Source organism: Cherax quadricarinatus, chromosome 65, assembly GCF_038502225.1.
Source record: "Cherax quadricarinatus isolate ZL_2023a chromosome 65, ASM3850222v1, whole genome shotgun sequence".
Classification (NCBI taxonomy): Eukaryota; Metazoa; Arthropoda; class Malacostraca; order Decapoda; family Parastacidae; genus Cherax; species Cherax quadricarinatus.
The window spans coordinates 13,329,555-13,350,445 of record NC_091356.1 but is presented as its reverse complement, the minus strand read 5'-3'; the positions used below and the strand labels follow the sequence as shown (position 1 = coordinate 13,350,445).

Sequence of the window (20,891 nt, the reverse complement as noted above, 5' to 3'; positions counted from 1 at the left end):
ATAAAATGTCTGTCTGCATTTTGTCTTTTTCCAACAACGTTTTGGTACCACAAACCTAAATATTTATAAATTTTGTCTATAGTGAGGCAGTGAGTGTGCATGTAACAAAACAAACATGTGAAAGAACTTTATAGTAGGTTATTGATATATCTGATTAACTGGCGATCATTTATTCAGCATTTAACATTATCCAGTGATCTTTTTGCAAAGAGCATTTGAACAGATATTGCAGATAAGGAATTTTCAAGCAGTGGGGACTGTAAAAAAATATGCAATTATCCTGTGATTTTGAAAATTTATTGGAGTTTTTTCTGACTGTCAAATAATTAATGATCTACACAAGTTGAGTTCAGCTCATGGTGCCCTGACTTCTTTGACTCATCATACATACCCTAAACAAATGTTGATTTTTATCATACTACTTTCTTGAATTCTTTTCCAGCCATCTGCCACTATTTTAAAAAGTACATTTAACCTCTGGATTGAAAAGGCACACATTGCACACAAGGTCTCTACATATAATTTAATTAAATCATGACTTGATAAAGTTCTACTCAGAGTGAAATGTTGTCCCAAAAGAATCTTGTGTGTCTTTTCTTCACAATAGTTATAAAAGACACTATGTGCAGGGGAAATCATTATTTATATAGAAGAATTCACAAATAACCTAGTAGAGACGAACCTTTAAATGATGTCTCGGCATCTCCTGGACCATTATCAAGTCACAGTTAAGTGAGGAAAAATGAAAAAGACCAAAAGACAAGTCACGACGAGAGAAGGAAAGAAGGAAGTAGTAGTGGTAGTAGTATTAGTAGTAATAGTGGAGGTGGTAGTAGAAGTAGTAATAGTAGTGGAGGTGGTGATAGTAGTAGTAGTAATACTTTAGATTTGAACCCATGAACTCTGACAAGGAAGCAGAGAGTGTAGTAGTTGTAGTAGCAATAGTAACAATAGTTTTATCAAGTTAAGGAATAAGAAAAAATTCTTATGTTTATATATTTATTATCATGCACTGGCAACCCTGGCTAGCACTCGTGGGGTCGAGGGACCTTAGAGAATCCTTCGAATAAAAAAAATGTAATAAGTGTGTGTTAAGTAATAATGTTATTTTATAGCATTCTGTAAATTGTAACTGTAAAAATTGTAAATTTTAACTGTAAATTATAAATGTAAAATGTTTTCTTGTGTCATGTTTACGTGAGTTGCTGATGTCCTTACACTGGAATGGATTATTTTGTCCTGTATAGTCCTAGAGCTAATGAACAAGTGGGGAAAGAACAAGTGAGAGTAATTACCTATTTGTTCTGTCTTCAATACTTAATCTACCATGAAGGTTTAAAGTTTCTGTTAGTTGCAGTACTTATCATACTACCTTCTTCTGCAAACCATTTAGTTGGTGTACCACTCTGTGAAGAAAAGCTTTCATATATAATTGCTTATACAGTATTATAATAGGTATGACAAAGCACATGGGGGGGGGAACTTAGAGCATGCAGTACATGTAGGTCCATTAACGGAAACTGAGGAGAAAATACAAATTGTAATGTATGTGTATTATATTTATCTCAATTTTATTTAATTTATACTTTGTTTTAGCTTGTCTGAGAACCAGTCGCTGCTGGTGATGCCTCCCTGGGTCAACTTTTGGCTGCTGGCGGCTATGGCCCTCTCCATGACCCTCCATTTCATCATCCTCTACATTGATATCCTCAGTGTAAGTGCTCTGATGTGTTGAAGTCAGGAAGGCTCATCAGAGGTAGCATTTTAAAACATTTTAATCAGCTGGTGAACATTTGGCCCCTTCTCTCAAAATGGGCAAGATTTGAACCTACAGTGGACCCTTGGTTTTCGTGTTTAATCCGTTCCAGAGCCATCGACCAAAATCGGCCAAAACCAAAACCATTTTCCCCATAAGAAATAATGTAAATGGAATTAATCAGTTCCAGACACCCAGAAGTATCAACAAAAAAATTTTTTTTTACCTTAACCCCTAAACGGTCCAAACGCATACTATATACGTTCTCTCGCGTAGCGCCCCAAACGTATATATATGTTTTCTTTGTCATTCATTCAACATTGCCACGATAAGCCTGAGTCGCCTAGACATGAGAGAATGGGTGTGCACACTCACTGTGCACCATATTAAAATAATTGAGGACACCTGGGTACCATATGCTCTTTTTTTCCTATTAAAACAAAACAATTTTTTTTCTCTCAAAAAATTTGGGCCCCACGCGAGTGAACGTATATATGTTTGGACCGTTTAAGGGTTAAATATACATTTACATACACAAAAGAATGAACATTAAACATGACACTTACCTTTTTTGAAGGCTGTTGTTGCTGGAAGGAAGGCAGGGAGGAGGGGAGAGGGAAGATAGGTTATTGTTTTATAAGGGAAATCCCCCTCCATAAGGACTGTAGGTACCAAGTCCTTATCTGGGGTCACTTCCCTCCTTTGTTTTTTACTGTCACTAGGACCAGCTTGAGAGTCACTGGAGCCCTGTCACACAAAATATCTGTCCAGATAGGTCTGTTTCAGGCATCTCTTTAAGATTTGCCAATGATCTGCTGGTCCATGGGCTGGAGGAGAGGAGTGGTGCTAGGAGGCAAACACTTCACTGTTACAAAACGGAATTCCATTAACATGAGGCACTGGAGTGGCAATTTCTTATCCAGGAGGTATTTTTTCCACACTGCGGTCAAACACTTCATTAAACCATTCCAAGAAAATTTCCTTGGTGACCCATGCCCTACTGTTGGCCTTCCACATCACACACAATTTACTCTTCACAACACTGTTTTTCTTGAACACTCTGGGATTTTCAGTGATACACCAGTAAAGGCTTCACTTTGAAATCCCCACTAGCATTACCACACAACAACAGAGCTAGCCTGTCTTTCATAGGCTTGTGTCCTGGGAGTGCCTTTTTCTCCTGCATAATGTAGGTCCTCTTTGGCATTTTCTTCCAAAAGAGGCCTGTTTCATCACAATTGAAGACTTGTTGGGATTGGAATTTTTCAGACTCTACATAACATTTGAATTCTCCAATGAATTTTTCAGCTGCTTGTTTGTCTGAACTGGCACTCTCATCGTGCTTTACAACACTCTGTATGCCACTTCACTTCTTGAAATTTTCGAACCAGCCTTTGCTGGCCTTGAATTCACTTTCATCACCACTAGTTTCAGGCATTTTTTTATGAGATCCTCATGCAACTGCCTTGCCTTTTCAAAAATAATGGACTGCACAACACCATCTCCTGCTTTGTCTGCATGCTGGGGACCGGACAGGTTCCGTACGATCGACAAAAACTAAGGTAACTGGCAAAACTAAAGCCAAAAATCAATGAAAAAAGTCGGCCAAAACCAAAATCGGCGATAACTAAGATCGACGAAAACCAAGGGTCCATTGTATAGTAAGCCAGACTTACGACTACCAGACCTGCTTACCATGAGTTTGAATCCTGCCTGTCTGTGTGTTATGTACAGTCATATTATTATGATTCTGTCAGTGATTTGGCTTCTTGTTCTCCCTGGTAAAGGACTTATGAATCTTTTTTGTCCATTCTTTCATATCCTGTTACGATCATGTATGTATATGGTTGTTTCCTTTTTTTTTTGTCAGCCAAGAAAGGCATTATCAGTGGACTTTCTCATATTTTAGGTGTAAACACTGCACCATTACTTCATTTTCCAATTTTGATCCAACATATTTTGTGAACTTTCTTTTACCATTTCCCTCTCCATATTAATGAAGGTTGGTAAAAAAATATAGAGAGAGAGCAAAAAGAGGCCTTTATTAGTTTGATGTTTCACCTACACAAATTATCATCATAAATGATACAACCTCGTATAACTGAAACTTCATATTAACCCTTAAACTGTCCAAACATGAATCTACGTTCACATGCGTAGTGCCCCAAAAGTAGATCTACGTTTTTTACATATTTTCAAATGTAAAAAAAAAAAAGGTCTACTTTTTTTTACATACTTTCAAATGTTGAAAAAACGTAGATAAGATAAGATAAGATTTCGTTCGGATTTTTAACCCCGGAGGGTTAGCCACCCAGGATAACCCAAGAAAGTCAGTGCGTCATCGAGGACTGTCTAACTTAATTCCATTGGGGTCCTTAATCTTGTCCCCCAGGATGCGACCCACACCAGTCGACTAACACCCAGGTACCTATTTGCTGCTAGGTGAACAGGACAACAGGTGTAAGGAAACGTGTCGAAATGTTTCCACCCGCTGGGAATCGAACCCGGGCCCTCCGCGTGTGAAGCGGGAGCTTTAGCCACCAGGCCACCGGGCCTGGACAGTTTAAGGGTTAATAAAGGTCTCCTTTTGCTATAAGTCTTTTTCATCACTTGTTGGCTATGCCATACTTCAACTACATATCTGAAAGTTGCTTTAAAGTTTACAAGAGTAACATACCAGTTATCACAATTTCATTTGTATATATCTTCTTCTTTCAACAAACTGGCCATATCCCACCGAGGTAGGGTGACCCAAAAAGAAAAACAAAAGCTTCTCTTTTTAACTTTATTATTGTTACTAGAAGGGGTTACTAGCCCTTTGCTCCCAGCATTTTAGCCGCCTCTTATGACACACACAGCTTATGGAGGAAGAATTCTGTTCCACTTCCCCATGGAGATGTGGAGAAGTTGTTGTTGGTGTGGATCATCAAGAAACAGTGGGAGATAGTGTTGTGGAGGGGATAATTTGCGAAAAGGCAAGGCAGTTGTATGTGGATCTCGTAAAGAAAATCCTGGAACGAGTGCTGCTGTTAGTGAATTTAAGGCCAGCAAAGGCTGGTTCAACAAGCTCAAGAAGCGATAGGGCTTTGGTACCTGAAGTCCTTATAGAGGGGATTCCTCTTCCAAACAATAACCTCTCTTCTCTCTCCCCTCCTTGCCTTTTTTCATATGCCAACAAGAGTCTTCAACAGACGTATATAATAGTGATTTAAATGTTCATTTATCCATTAAAATTAGTGCTTTATATTTAATTCTCACTGTTTTCTGTATGTAAAATTATAGTTATTCTCTATAAAATGTATTTTTTTTTAATATTTTTGGGTGTCTGGAACGGATTAATTGGATTTGCATTATTTCTTATGGAAAATATTACTTAGGTTTTCATCCATTTTGGATTTCGACCGGCCTTCTGGAACAGATTAAGGACGAAAACCGGGGTGCCACTGTATATAGGGAAGTAGAGAAGAATCTGTCCTCTGTGAGTTTTGCATGTCGTAAGAGGTGATTAAAATGCCAGGAGCAAGAGGCTAGTAACCTATTCTGTATAAAATGCTAAATGTATAAAGAAGAAAAACTCTACATATCTTCCTTTTTGGGTCATCCTGCCTTGGTGGGCGAAGGCCATTGTATTAAAAAAAAATTGTGACACTTTTATCAGTGATGATTTGATGGTCCCTTTGGTTGACACTTTCCATGTTTTGTCTAACAATTTGTATTCATGTGGCTTGTTATTACTTTCTGCTATTTCTATTGCATTGTATTTGTGTCTGTTAAGTTACGTCACCTTCTGGTTGCCTCTTTGTCAAAGTTTATGAAAGTTTTCCTGTAGAGATTTTCAGCCATTTGTGTTTTTTTTTATTTTTCATAAGATTGTTGCATCATGCAGAAACATGTTCCTAAAGTATTTTATTCCTTCTGGTAAGTAGTTAATGTAAATTAGAGACTTTTTTCATTTTTTAAGTTTTCTAATTTTTGTATATTTGGTTTAGTTTTGTTGTGATTTTTTTCATCTTTAGAGATAGTGTTCTTTTTTTTTAATCATTCAACATTTTTAACACATTCAAGCATAATTATTGCAGTATGCATTAATTTATTCCTTTGTGTTCAGACTGTGTTCCAGGTGATGCCACTGTCAGTGCCCCAGTGGATTGCTGTCTTGAAGATTTCCTTCCCTGTATTGCTGCTGGATGAGACTCTAAAGTTCGTCGCTCGTAATTACACCGACGGTGAGAACCCACTGTTTTCGTGCCACTGGATTGTGCTAGCCTGGGCTACCTATCTTGTCTATATCAAGATTTATTTCTTTTAACCTCAGTCACCACCTTAACATAATGTGCTGTCGGGAATCAGACCCGTGATATTTTGAAAACTTTAAAAAGACTTAGTAGAGAGCAAGACAAACATTGTGATTAGACTTGGACAGAATTTTCTCACTTTGAGGAGGTTTGTTCAAATGAGCCTCTTCATTCAGAGATATTCAACTTTTTACAATGTTTTATGTGCTACTTGAGCACTGTTGTGCTCCCGCTCACTGAAAGGTACAAGTGGGACTGGAAGACTCAGGGTGTGTGACATGAGTCTTGAAAGTCGGACAAGTGTTGTTGCCCCTAATTACACCATGTGAATCAGCTATTGTTGCTGCTGTGGCTGCCAGCTGCCACTGCTGTTTGCTGCTGTTACCACTGCTGTTTGCTTAAGTTGGGGGCAGTGTGAGTGTCGAGTATATTGTACATAAAATAGTGCTGAGAGTTGACACAAATATAAGACATTTGACCACCTGTCCCAAGATGGTGGCTGAGACTGCCAGACCAAAGCTCCTGCAGAACTGAAGGCAGACAGTTTGTTTAACTAGATACCTGCCCATACTCCATTCATGTTAAAGTTTATGATGGCAGATTCATGGAACTGGGATCAGATATAAAGATTCATCATACATTTTTTTTGACAGGATTGTTGGTTAAATTTACAAACTAATGATCAGCATTAATGGGAGTGAATGCATGCTTGTGGGATACATGATTTATCAACAACCATAACTAAATTAAAAAACAGTACATTTTTATAAATAATTTTTTGATGAAATTATGAAATGGTATTTTTTAGGGTAAATCTAGTGAGACATTTGAAGTAGAAAGTTTTTTAAATTTGTGCCTTCATTTGATTTGGTGGCATCTGGGCCCTGCCTCTCCACCACCTCCCTTCTCCCAGCATGCCATCGTATCCTACCAAGAGCATTTGGATGGTTCACATCTTGTAGATGTACATTAAAAGTATTCCCTAGTAGTGTGTAGTGTAAGGTCATTGCAGTTTGTAATAACATGTGGATATGTGCAATGGATAATGTTTTTTTATACATATCTTTTTTGGTGCATTTTGACATTTTCTTTCCTGATTGGTATCATTCGTTCATTCTTAGAAGTTGACCTTCTGAAATCATGCGTGTTCAGAGTTATCTAAGAATCTTTGGTATGTGCACATGATCGTTTTTTATCCTGAATGATGTGGCCAGGAAGTCACAGTTATTGCAAATGTTATTTTTTATTCTGCATATGTATAGTCACAAGATAACTATGAGTAATTGCAAAAAAACATTAAAATAAACTATGCCTTCATTACCCATTGCATCTTTGGAACTTTATTCACAAGAAATCTTTTGAAGACTTTTATTTATGGACTGCGAGGTTGAGGTGTTTGCATGGCATATTTGTTTCTTTGAGAGATTTTGAGAGATTTTGGAATAAATTCATCCTAGTTCCTACTTTATTTATTATACCACACATGAAACCATCCCCTCTTTCTGTAGACACTTATGGAGCTATATCCTAGTGTTCACTGGGTTGTTTCTTCTTAACTCTACACATGTGCTACTTACTAATTTTTGGAATCCAAGGAGGTACACAAGACCTCGTAAATAAGTAAGAAATAGAGGAGTGCTTTGGTGCTTTCATACAGTACAATCAAGCTAGTCTCCTCTTCGACCAGATATCCATCAGTATTATCATGTTAATTTTATCTTGTTCATGACCAAATGATAGTATTGTATTAGTGTCAGTGCCAATCATGCTTTATATTTACAAAGTTTAAAGTTAAATAGAAAAGTTATATATAAATTCAGTACCCTTTAGTCTGAAGTGTGTGGTTGTGCTTGCCTAAACTCGACTTGGAAACTTCATTCCTAAGCATTGCTACTGTATTACCTTAACAACCATTCCCATCATCATTATCCCTGCCCACCATCACTATTTCCTCTACCTCTGTTGTAAAACTTTCTGGCCATGAATGGAACAAAGGCTACCATTGATACCTGTGAGCTTTACTACCAACAATCTTTATTATTATCATCATCACCTACAACTAAGGACATGTCACCACCAAGGACAACCAACATTGGCCCAACCAAGTGAAGAGGAAGTGCGACTCTTTGTAATCTTAAGCTGTACTTTCCCTCCCTCGACTGGTATTTTCCTGCTTGTCACCTCCCTCTACCTTTCCATGACCTTTCTGCTATTCTCCCACGACTCACACCAACAAAACTGATGTGAGTATTATTTTATGTTTACCTCATTGTACTCATTATCTTTAATTCACTTTTATTCATAAACTTTTTTTAAGGAAAGAAATCATATTTTTCCCCATTTTTATGGCATTTATAATATTATAGAACAACTAGCAAGATATTAAAGTATAACTTACTATGTTTACTCACTGAACCTCATAAGTTATACAGTATTATCTTGTCATGTGAGAATCAATTTTTTTCATCCAGTGTAGCTAGATGTTTTTACTTGAATTAGTTATAAGAAATAGAATTCTTGATTGTTATAACCTTGTAGTGATCATGAGAGATGTTATCATCTTTGTGTAATCACATACATCAGAGTCATTGTCTGTACCATTCATAAAAACAGTAATTAAGATTAGTCTGCCATTTATTATAATGTTCATGGGGATGTGGCGAACTTGTATAGGTCATACATTAACTGGGGAATGGGAGGTAACTAGCTTTGATACAGAGAAGTGGAGAAGAATCCTTCCTCTGAAAGCCATGCGTGTCATAAGAGGCGACTAAAATGCTGGAAGCAAGGTGCTAGTAACCCTTTCTCCTTTATATATTACTAAATGTAAAAAAAGAAGAAAAACTTTATGAAAGTGTTTCTTCTTTTTTGGGTCACCCTGCTTCAGTGGGAAGACAGCCAGGGTGTTAAAGAAAAAAAAAACAGAAGGGGAATATAGCTCCAATACCTTGGACCCTTCAAAAGTGGGTATATTAATGCTAGTGTAAGCATTTTTTCCAAAGCATTTGAGCTTCCCTTCCCATTCTCAAATTAAACTTGATTGCTTTTCATTCTCCAGTCACTGTATGAGCCATATGGGTGTATTGTTTACCCATGAACATGGTAATATTAATCTAATTCCTTGGAGCTACCTTGCAAGGTGCACTTGAAAACTAATGTTGTTCATTACACTGATATAATTATGGCAGCTGTTATGGAGGTTTCCATCACTAGTAAAAAACATGTGTTGTCACTCAAACTAACTGTCATGCAATTCCTGTTTCATGTATTTAACATTTTACTACCAGTTTTTAGAACTCGATCAATGGAAAGATGCATGTGAACAAAAGGAATTTTCTTAGTAAAAGTACCATTTAATTGAAACTTTTGCCATCAGAATATTACTTTTTTTAAATAATGCAGAAAAAGTTGTCTTTAAAATTATCTTGATGATGATAACTATATTTATGGGTAAAGACATAAGTACACAGAACAAGCCTATTAAGATGCATATGAAGTAAACTCTCTAACAAACAAATTGAGGGGCAGTTGAGGGCCTGTAATGGTGATTGTTGTGGATACACACAAGGTTGTTTTTGCCTTGATCATAACAATACCAGACAGTTCTGCAACCAATGGAGATTGTGTATTGTTTCTGAATCATTTGACCCAGCGGATTTTGTCCTGTATTTCTGAAATCCGTTAAACAGAGGTCCATTAAATTAAGGATTATCTGTATTAGTGTAATTATTGAGGAGACGTTTTGTTCACAGGAGCTTAATGATAAAGCTCATATGAAGGAAGCTTCTTCTTTCAAAAAAGAAAAACAAAAAGTTTCTCTTTTTAACTTTAGTAATGTATACAGGAGAAGGGGTTACTAGCCCCTTGCTCCAATATGAAGGAAACATCTCAAAAAATATCCTAATACAGTACTACATGTGTCTTACATACTTGTCAGTATTTAACACAATCTTTCACCTAGAACAAGCCTTTATTTGGGAAGGTTTTGCTCTAGGTAAAGCTTTTGCAAGACATGATTAAGTTCTATTTAGAGAGGAAACTTATGATGACATTTCAGTTCACTTGGACCATTGTCAAGCCACAACTTGATAGTGGTCCAAGTCTGAAACATCATCATAAGTTTGCTCTCCCAGGTGTGGGTTATTTGTGATAGGTTCCGGTCGTGGTATTATGATTTTATTGTTCTCTAATTAGAGCCAAAAAAGTTTCTCAAAAAGAAAGGCTTGGTCTGCTTGCTTGTGTTATTGTCCATATACATGTCAAAGCTACATCCTCCAGCCAATGACTACTCAGTTCAATTTGTGTAGAACTGCAATATACAAGTGACATCAAAATATTTTTAACTGAATATTGCTACTATGTATCTTGATCTGAACATTTGTTCACTGTGTCCATACCATTTGTGCTGTTTCCTTTTTCAACTGTGATGTAAGTTTTGTTAAGAAAAATAATAAACCATTGTTAAGAAGTGATTGTGAAGAGTTTCTTGTGTGTCTTGTCTTGCCTTGTGATGTGGTGTGTTAAACCCTGTTTATATTATTAATAGCACAAATATTAATGGCCCATCTACAGCAGCCATGTCCAGAGTTCTGGCCATTTGTGTAGTGTGGAGTGTAACTAATAATCCTTAGGCCTTACATAGGATGTTCCAGGTAAGAACCAGAGTTTCTATTTGTCGTGTTAGCCTATGCATAGTACAAATGACCTAGTTACAGGGCTAGATATAAGTGAATTAACCTAGTTGAGTTATGTTAGGCATACACGTACTGACTATGCTAAATAGTGTGTATGTTTTAATCTTAAGATTTCATGTTTAATACATTATTTTTTCATTACTTTTTTTACAGGGTGATTTACTTTTGTCATCCCAGTGTTGGTAGGTGGAGATTATCACAGGAAACTCTTTAACATTTTATAAATATGCTTTGTTACAAAACAGTGAAGAAATATTATTAAATTTAAATTAAACCATAAAGTCTGTTCATCGAAACAGTAGTGAGGATTAATAAATGCCAGTGAAAATGTTGAAGTTTGATAAATATCATTAATAATATTTTCTAAAATTGTAACTCAACAATATATTGTACTAATAATTTTTGATGGCAGAATTTAAAGGTAGTGGAAAATATAATAAGTGGTGCTTAACAATTAAAAGGTATGGTAAATGAATTTGTGGCCATTTACATATAGCATAACACTACCGTAATTATATCCCAGATTTTAAACACGTTATGTAATGGGAATCAGTTACATATTGAATGTCCAACTATATAACAGAAGCAGTTAAATATTTTTGTAACTAAAAGTGAACTGTTTTATGTATTTGCAATATGTAATGGGTGTACTGTACTTTATTACAGTATGGTATACATATAAACAGAAGAAGCTATAAAAGAGTAACAAATAGTCAGACAGAAAGGGCTTAAATGTTTTTTTTCACTTCTCTTGCTCTGGACGGGGGACACATAAATGATCGATGATAACTGCACATTTTTTTTAATCATAAGACATTAATAAAAATTCTGAGCTCTCAAAATTTACAAATGTAGAAGTTGTGAATATTGGTAAATGTTGTGTAAAAAATACAGAAAGTGATTAAACTAAACATCATTAAACTGCACGTTTTTATCTTAACTCTGTTCATAATTAGTAACTCTTAAAGTTCTGTAGTATTGTAATCCTCAAGAAAAAATAGTCTTTGTTTATGGTTTGTGCATTTCTCAATTTTTTTTTTTTTGCTTTGTTTTTTGAGAAGTGAAATTTGGAGAATTTGCTAAATACTGTAACAGAATTTCATCTATACTGGTGGGAAATGTTTAGATTTATATAAATAGTAAAATTATATGGAATCCTATTGGAAAAAGATGGTTTGATAGTTTCCCAATCCCTATATTATTTGTCCGCCCACTTTGTTGTGATACTAGAGAAACTTTGGATATCAATTCCTTTTTAACGGAAAATTTTACAGTACCCTACACAAGTTTTATTTCCATGGTTTTATTTCTTACAGTGCTTCCTAAATTTATTGTACCCTTTTGTAAATAATCTGCTTAACTGTTCCCACCACACATTCTCTGCATGTCTGTTCACTTATCCCATTCCTCCAATAAACCATAAATTTATCATTAATTGCCTGTATAGTTCTTTTGTATTGTGCTCTAAATTTTTCACAAATTTTAAGTGATACATTTTTTAAAAAATTGCATTTAGTTCCATTTAGTTAATATTTTTGATGAATAATTTTTAAAACCAAACAGATTTTTTACACCTGCCCTCCCATTCTGCCCTTTTTGCCTGCTCGGCTGTGAAGAAACCAACAAGTGCACAAGGGGCTGCTGCAGCTCCCTCTGATCTACTCGCCCTCCATATGCACTTTTCCCTTATTCCACTGACCGTGTACTCATCCTATCCCTTTGTTCCCTCAGCCTTGGAAGGCAGGAAATGAACTGCTCACTCGCAATTGTAGATCTCTCTGGTTGCCGACAGTAAGTTTTCGTCGGTGCTCAGATTCCAGGTGTTGATGTTAGACTACTCATGTGCACTGCTAATAAAAGTGTAACATAGATGGACCACTGATTCTAGTTGACAATACTCGCACTGCCAGTGTTTGCTCGCTTTATAGATGCTTTTTAGCTTAATGATGCAATTGCCTACTTGTTAAATTTCTTGTGATAAGATTTAAGACATAGGTCATAAAATTTCTATTAATTTTCTTCTGATAATTGGTTGTATTTTAGTTTTAACAAAATATCTCTACTCATCATTAGTACTTTAGAAAACTAAAGGCTGTAGTTTGCCTAGTTTAAAGATTAGACCGTGTAAGGCTAAATTAATGCAGTTGTTATATTCGTAGGGAAGCACTAACCCACAAGGGACATAGAGAGCCTGGGGAATTGGGAAGTAATTAGGTTTTATTTGAAGGAGGGAAAGATAGTTTTAATTTCTTAGCTCAAGAACCCTTCACCAGTATCAAGTCACCCCCATTGAAGGGTGCATAAGGCTGAAACACAGTGGATTTGAAAAACAGTAGAGGTGAAAAAATATGCAATGCAAGATAACATTAGATTGGAGTGGCATACTGCCAATGATGTTGATCAAAACACACATTGCTGAACAAGTATTTAATAGGACAATATTTCACTCTGCTAGAGCTTTATCAGATTAGATAAATTAGAGGTTTTTCATAACTTGACAAAGCTCTTAACACATCAGAGTGATGTTCCATTAAAAGCTTGTTCTGCTACTTGTGTCTTTCCTTCACAAGAGCTTTGAAGACCAAGAGTCAGAAGGTTCATAAAACGATGTTGCTGTAGTATTATTAATTATGTTAGATTACCATATTTAATAAAATACTCCCACATTTGTTAAGTAGTAAATGTGAGCATTACACTGCACCGAGTCCCCCAAAGAGCCTTTTATTTAACTAAGAATGAAAAAGATAAAATGGAAAAAAGTCATCAATTGCAGAGATCAAGGCTTTACATTGATAATTGTTTAAATTAATCATTAAAATGATACTAACCAGTCTTAACTTGTATACCTTTTTTGTTATTGTCCCACTCCAGAACACTGTTCTCTTAATACAATTTAAAATAATGCATAATCATTATCATTTTAAATTAGATATTTGTTCAGCAATTTTAAGAAAATTTAACAAAACAACTTTAAATAGGGTGTTGGTTGAAAATGTAATTTTTTTTTTCCACACCGCTGAACTGCTACAATGTTTGCCTTTGTATAATGCGTATGGTTCTCCCTTGCAGTGCCCGAGCAGGTCAAGTAAGAGCAGTCGTCACCTAGAAAAATATTCGCAGCCATCACAGAATCCTCAGGCACCTGACTAATGGTGTAGATGTAGATATTTCTTTTATAATATCTTCTGACTCACAATTTCTTTTTATTTTTCGTAGTGTACTTGGAAATGGCTAGTAGAAGTAGCAGCAACTATTAACCTAGCAATTTTTTTTTTGTGCTTAAATTCTAATATAGATATTGCTGTTTTTTACAGTACCCGAAGAAGTTAAGCGAAAGTGGTAAAGGTTGCAAGTTAACATCTGTTCCAGCTTTTATAATTTCCTCACAGTCAGTAGCACTAGCTGTACTAACCTGCTAACTGTCAGTGCCATGTCTGTGATGAGCTCAACACTACCCCCACCATGGCCACCACACCAAGAGAACTTTTGTCAACACACCGGCGAATTTCCCATCCCTAGAGCTCATGCCCAGGGCTTTCAAGAAGCAGTGGCCATGGACTAATGGTGGGACAGCAGCATATGGTGGTGGTGTGTGAGGTCCTTCACCTCCACCAGAGATCTCGACCTCCCTTTGCAGTGCCTTGGCCCTCTTTGTGCCCGATGCACCTTATAAGTATTATTGTTTCTCACATGCAAGGGGAGAATTCTTAAATTGGCCCATCACCTTGCCAACATTCTCCATCCAATGGATGCAATAGAGGATGAAAATGTACATTTATTTGTGTTGTAATTTGATTTAGAGTAACTAGATTATTTTAATTCCCTTGTTAAAATAAACTGTTAGCCAAACTGCTCTTGGGCAAATGTTACCAAAAGTCACACCAAGTGTGTTATGTCCTATGTCTGTGCTCATGTCAAATTGCCCATCAGAGAGCCATGTATGATCATACAAACATCCACTTGTTCAAGTACAAAGATGTGGTGCAATTTTGTACCTCATTTTGTACGTACCACTCATTTATTGTTGATGATAGAATAAACGATTAAAAGTTATTCCTCTGGATTTTGTCTAACCTTCAAACTTACCACTGGTGCAGTTGTACCACCCTTTGTATTTGGTCGTACTTTGATGAGGAAGAACTAATGTTTATATAGCAGGTCTAGGCATCTGTACATTAACGATTTTTCTATAAAAATATAGATACAGTACAAGTAATTTTGATGTTTATAGTATACTGTATTGTATATCACTAGCACATCTGTCAAGAATAGTTTAACATTTTTAAATACAGGTGGGCCACACTTATACAGCAGGTTAGGTTACAGGCTACTGCTGTAAAGTGAAAATTGCTGTACAGTGAATTATAGCCTTTTTTCTCTTTCAAGTGCATATCAAAGCCTGATGATAGATTTATACTATCCTATATTAAGTGAGCAATAGAACTAGGCTTAAAAAATGCATATACAGTACACTCGTTACTTACCTTAAAATATTTTCGTCCTTAGCTAATAGTGAGTGGTGAATATATTTATTGTAGGAAGTTTGAATAAGTGAAGAATGAGTATAATTGAAAACCAATGTACAGTGGACCCTCGACCAACAATATTAATCCGTTCCTGAGAGCTCAACGTTAGGCAAAATTATCGTTAGCCGAATTAATTTTCCCCATAAGAAATAATGGAAATCAAATTAATCCGTTCCTGACACCCCAAAGTATGAAAAAAAAAAATTTACCACATGAAATATTAATTTTAATACACACAAACTGAAGAAGACATGCACAGTTACATGACACTTACCTTTATTGAAGATCTGGTGATGACTGATGGGATGGGAGGAGGGGAGAGTGTGGATGGTGTTAATGTTCAGAAGGGGAATCCCCTTCCATTAGGACTTGAGGTGGCAAGTCCTTTTCCGGGGTTACTTCCCTTCTTCTTTTAATGCCACTAGGACCAGCTTGAGAGTCACTGGACCTCAGTCACACAACATATCTGTCCATAGAGGCCTGTACCTCCCGTTCCTTTATGACATTCCTAAAGTGTTTCACAACATTGTCAGTGTAATAGTCACCAGCACGGCTTGCAATAGCTGTGTGAGGGTGATTTTCATCAAAAAAGGTTTGCACTTTAAGCCACATTGCACACATTTCCTTAATCTTTGAAATAGACAACTTCTTCAATTTCTCTATCCCCTCCTCCGGAGCAGTTTCCTCAGGTCTGGCCTCTTGCTGTTGAAGATGATCTAGCAGCTCATCAGTGGTTAGTTCGTCATTGTCCTCCTCCACCAACTCTTCCACATCTTCCCCACTAACCTCCAACCCCAAGGACTTCCCCAATGCCACAATGGATTCCTCAACTGGCATAGGATTCCCAGGGTTAGCCTCAAACCCTTCAAAATCCCTTTTGTCTACACATTCTGGCCACAGTTTCTTCCAAGCAGAGTTCAAGGTCCTCTTAGTCACTTCCTCCCAAGCCTTACCTCTAATGTTTACACAATTGAGGATTCTAAAGTGATCTCTCCAAAACTCTCTTAGTCAATTGAGTTTCTGAGGTCACTACAAAGCACCTTTCAAACATAGCATTTGTGTAGAGTGTTTTGAAGTTTGCAATAACATGCTGGTCCATGGGCTGCAGGAGAGGAGTGGTATTAGGAGGCAAAAACTTGACCTTAATGAAGCTCATTTCCGCAGCATTGTCTAATACCAGGAGGCACTTAAGGTCTAATTTCTTTTTAATTAGGTAATTTTTCACAGTGGGGGCAAATGCATGGTGTAACCAGTCATAGAAAAAGTCGCTAGTGACCCATGCCTTACTGTTTGCCCTCCACAGCACACCCAAATTAGCCATGAGGACATTGTTTTTCCTGAACACTCTGGGAGTTTCAGAGTGATACACCAATAAAGGCTTCACTTTGCAGTCACCACTAGTATTAGCACACATCAGCAGAGTAAGCCTGTCTTTCATAGGCTTATGTCCTGGGAGTGCCTTTTCCTCCTGAGTAATGTAGGTCCTACTTGGCATTTTCTTCCAAAACAGGCCTGTTTCGTCACAATTAAACACTTGTTCAGGTTTCAGTCCTTCACTGTCTATGTACTCCTTGAATTCCTGCACATATTTTTCAGCCGCTTTGTGGTCCGAACTGGCACCCTCACCATGCCTTGTCACACTATGTATGCCACTACGATTCTTAAATCTCTCAAACTAACCTTTGCTGGCCTTAAATTCACTCACATCACCACTAGTTGCAGGCATTTTTCTAATTAAATCCTCATGCAACTTCCTAGCCTTTTCACATATGATCGCTTGAGAGATGCTATCTCCTGCTATCTGTTTTTCGTTTATCCACACCAATAACAGTCTCTCAACATCTTCTATCACTTGCGATCTCTGTTTCGAAAACAAAGTTGCACCTTTGGCAAGAACAGCTTCCTTGATTGCTGTTTTCTTGGCCACAATAGTAGCGATGGTTCATTGGGGTTTTGTGTACAACCTGGCCAGCTCGGAGACACGCACTCCACTTTCATACTTAGCAATGATCTCTCTCTTCATATCCATAGTAATTCTCACCCTTTTTGCTGTAGGGTTGGCACTAGAAGCTTTCTTGGGGCCCATGGTGACTTATTTTGCAGGTACAATCACTAAAAAGGCTGTGATAATATGAAATGTTCCTACTGTATGCTTGGAAGCGACCGCGGTGGCTGGCTTGAAAACACTGGCACCCATGGAACAAGTGAGGCGGGCTCAGGCCGCATGTGGACGCATCTCGAACGAATCGCGTTGAGCGAGTTTTTTAGCGCTAGCCGAGGCAAAATTTTTGCGTTAAAATGTATCGCTAGGTGGATTTAATATTATGCGATGCGTTCGTTAGGCGAGGGTCCACTGTACATGACACCTTTATTTCCCACTGCATCCCACTGACACAGCTAACAAGATAAACGACTTCTTCTCAGCCATAGGATCTAATCTCGCCAATAAAATCCCATGTACCAATGCCCATGCCGGGGACTACCTAGATGAGAATTTCCCAAATTCCTTCTATCTTGAACCAACTGAGCCCACGGAAGTCACTGAGATTATAAAGTCACTTAAAAATAACTCGGGGAATCTGTCTCATGTCCCACCATTACTGTACAAGCGAGCGGCCCATATCCTTTCGCATGCTATTTCATTACTTTTTAACAAGTCACTAGAAACTAGCACCTTCCCGAAACTACTCAAGACGGCAAGGGTTACACCAATACATAAAGGTGGTGACCCTACAGATTTAAACAACTATAGCCCAATATCAAACTTACCATTGCTATCCAAAATCTTTGAGAAACTCGTGCACAGGAGACTATATTCATTTATAACGGCACAACATACTCAACCCCTGCCAATTTGGATTCAGGAAAAATAAAAGCACTAATGATGCAATCATAAAAATGCTAGATCTGCTTCACACAGCATTGGAAAATAAGGAATATCCACTAGGAATTTTTATTGACCTAAGAAAAGCTTTTGACACAGACCATGGCATCCTACTCCACAAACTTGACCATTATGGCATAAGAGGCCATGCGCTTGCATATTTCAAATTTTACCTTACTAATAGGTATCAGTGTGTCACCATTCCAATATTAACCTTGACCTAAAATGCTTTCTTGATAGTTGTGACAGAACCCACAGGCATAACACCAGACACAAACATCTCTGTGACATTCCCCGTGTCCGACTAAACCTTTACAAAAATTCAATGTATGTCAAAGGCCCTAAAATCTGGAACACCCTACCTGAAAACTTTAGAACTGCAGACACATTCATCACCTTCAAAACTACCATTAGAAAACATCTTATCTCCCTGATACACCCCATCAACTAATTACACGAATACCACCTGGTGGTTCACACTTACACTCACTCACCCATTTGACCATAAACAGAAATATCAATCTCAATCTTAAAATAATGAATCCTAACTAATCATAAGTTGGCCTGTGATACTCCAATACTGAAACTATGTATTGTGCCAAAACAAAAGCATTATTCACATTGCTAAACTCACAAACTAGTATTTAGTCACTTAGCCATAATACCAACTTACCTCATAATTTGTAATATTTTAAATTTAAGAATTAATCTAAGTCCGCCCAAAATGCCTTGCCATGCTAGGTGTTCTAGTGGTACCCTCTGTAATTATTATTTTACTACATGTAAACCACACAATAACCAAATTCTGTAAACTCAGCATTGTAATCCTTATAGAGAATAAACTTTGAATTGAATTGAATTGAAGATCTGGTGATGATTGATGGGATGGGAGGAGAGGAGTGTGGATGGTGTTAGTGTTTAGAAGGGGAATTCCCTTCCATTAGGACTTGAGGTGTCGAGTCCTTTTCCGGGGTTACTTCCCTTCTTCTTTTAATGCCACTAGGACCAGCTTGAGAGTCACTGGATCTCTGTCGCACAACATATCTGTCCATAGAGCTCTGTACCTCCCGTTCCTTTAAGATTTGTCTAAAATGGGCCATAACATTGTCATTGTAATAGTCACCAGCACGGTTTGCAATAGCTGTGTTAGGGTGATTTTCATCCATAAAAGTTTGCAGTTCAACCCACTTTGCACACATTTCCTTAATCTTTGAAGTAGGCACAATGGATTCCACAACTGGCATAGGCATCTCAGGGTTAGCCCCAAACCCTTCAAAATCTTTCTTAATTACCATACTAATTTTCGCCCTTTTTATCACAGGGTTGGCACTAGAAGCTTTCTTGTGGCCCATGGTGACTTATTTTGCAGGTGCAATCACTAAAAACGCTGTGATAATATGAAATGTTCCGATTATACGTTTGGATGCGACCACTGTGGCTGGCTTGTAAACACTGGCACCCACGGGACAAGTGAGGCACGCTCAGACCACACGTGGATGCGTCTCGAAGGGAACGAATCGCGTTGGTCAGGTTTTTTAGCGCTAGTCGAGGCAACATTTTTGCGTTAAAGTGTATCGCTAACCGGATTCAACATTATACGATGCCATCGTTGGTCGAGGGTCCACTGTATTAGTGAAATGCTGTAAAGAACATAATAACATAAAGAAGGAACACTGCAACAGGCCCACTGACCCACAAGGAGCAGGTCCATGTCCCCCCCCCCGGATTAGACCAATGACCCACCCCCCCCGATTATCCCAATGACTCGCCCAGTCTGGTCATCCCCACTCAAGGATGGAGCACTGTACCAGACCCAGCAGCAAAGCTAGTCAGGTCCAACTCACACCCACCCACACCCACTCATGTATTTATCTAACCTACTTTTAAAACTACACAACGTTTTAGCCTCAATAACTGTACTCGGGAGCTTGTTCCACTCATCCACAACTCTATTACCAAACCAGTGCTTTCCTATATCCTTCCTGAATCTGAATTTTTCCAACTTGAAACCATTGCTGCGAGTCCTGTCTTGGCTGGAAATTTTCAGCACGCTATTTACATCCCCTTTATTTATTCCAGTTTTCCATTTATACACCTCGATCATATCCCCCCTAATTCTACGCCTTTCTAGAGAGTGCAGATTCAGGGCCCTCAGTCTATCCTTATAGAAAAGTTTTCTGATACATGGGATCATCTTTGTCATCCTCCTTTGTATGTTTTCCAGAGCATTTATATCCATTCTGTAATACGGTGACCAGAACTGAGCAGCATAGTCTAAATGAGGCCTAACCAAGGATATATAGAGTTGAAGAACAACCTGAGGACTTCTATTATTTATACTTCTAGATATGAAACCAAGAATTCTGTTAGCTTTATTGCGAACACTAATGCACTGTTGTGTTGGTTTTAGATTACTGCTAACCAGAACTCCTAAATCCTTTTCACAATCGGTAGTATTAAGATCTGTATTATTTAGTTTATATGTGGCATGGTTATTTAACTGTCCAACATTTAGAACTTTGCATTTGTCAATATTAAACTGCATCTTCCACTTCTCCGACCATTGCGTCAGTCTATTCAAATCATCCTGGAGTGCTCTAATGTCCTCATTAGAATGAATTGGACGGCCTATTTTGGTGTCATCAGCAAATTTGCTTATGTCGCTGTTTATTCCCTCATCTATGTCGTTTATGTAAACTGTGGACAACAACGGGCCCAACACTGACCCCTGAGGAA

The 20,891-nt window shown here is 37.6% G+C and overlaps 1 protein-coding gene across 5 annotated transcripts in view; it reads left to right on the top strand.

Annotated features, from left to right (window-relative positions):
* The window catches only part of LOC128700542 (calcium-transporting ATPase sarcoplasmic/endoplasmic reticulum type), a 155,042-nt gene extending 140,244 nt beyond the window's left edge, over positions 1–14,798 (top strand). For 2 of the 5 annotated variants that reach the window (XM_053793799.2, XM_053793800.2), the window contains exons 9-10: positions 1,597–1,714; positions 5,865–10,536. In XM_053793799.2, the coding sequence (XP_053649774.1) occupies positions 1,597–1,714; positions 5,865–6,065 (319 nt within the window). In that variant the 3' untranslated portion in view covers positions 6,066–10,536. Of the gene's footprint in view, positions 1–1,596; positions 1,715–5,864; positions 10,537–12,476; positions 12,537–13,814; positions 13,974–14,059 lie in introns of those variants that run through there. The other 3 variants (XM_053793804.2, XM_053793802.2, XM_053793803.2) reach the window with 3 other exon arrangements.
* The last annotated feature ends 6,093 nt before the right edge of the window (positions 14,799–20,891 follow it).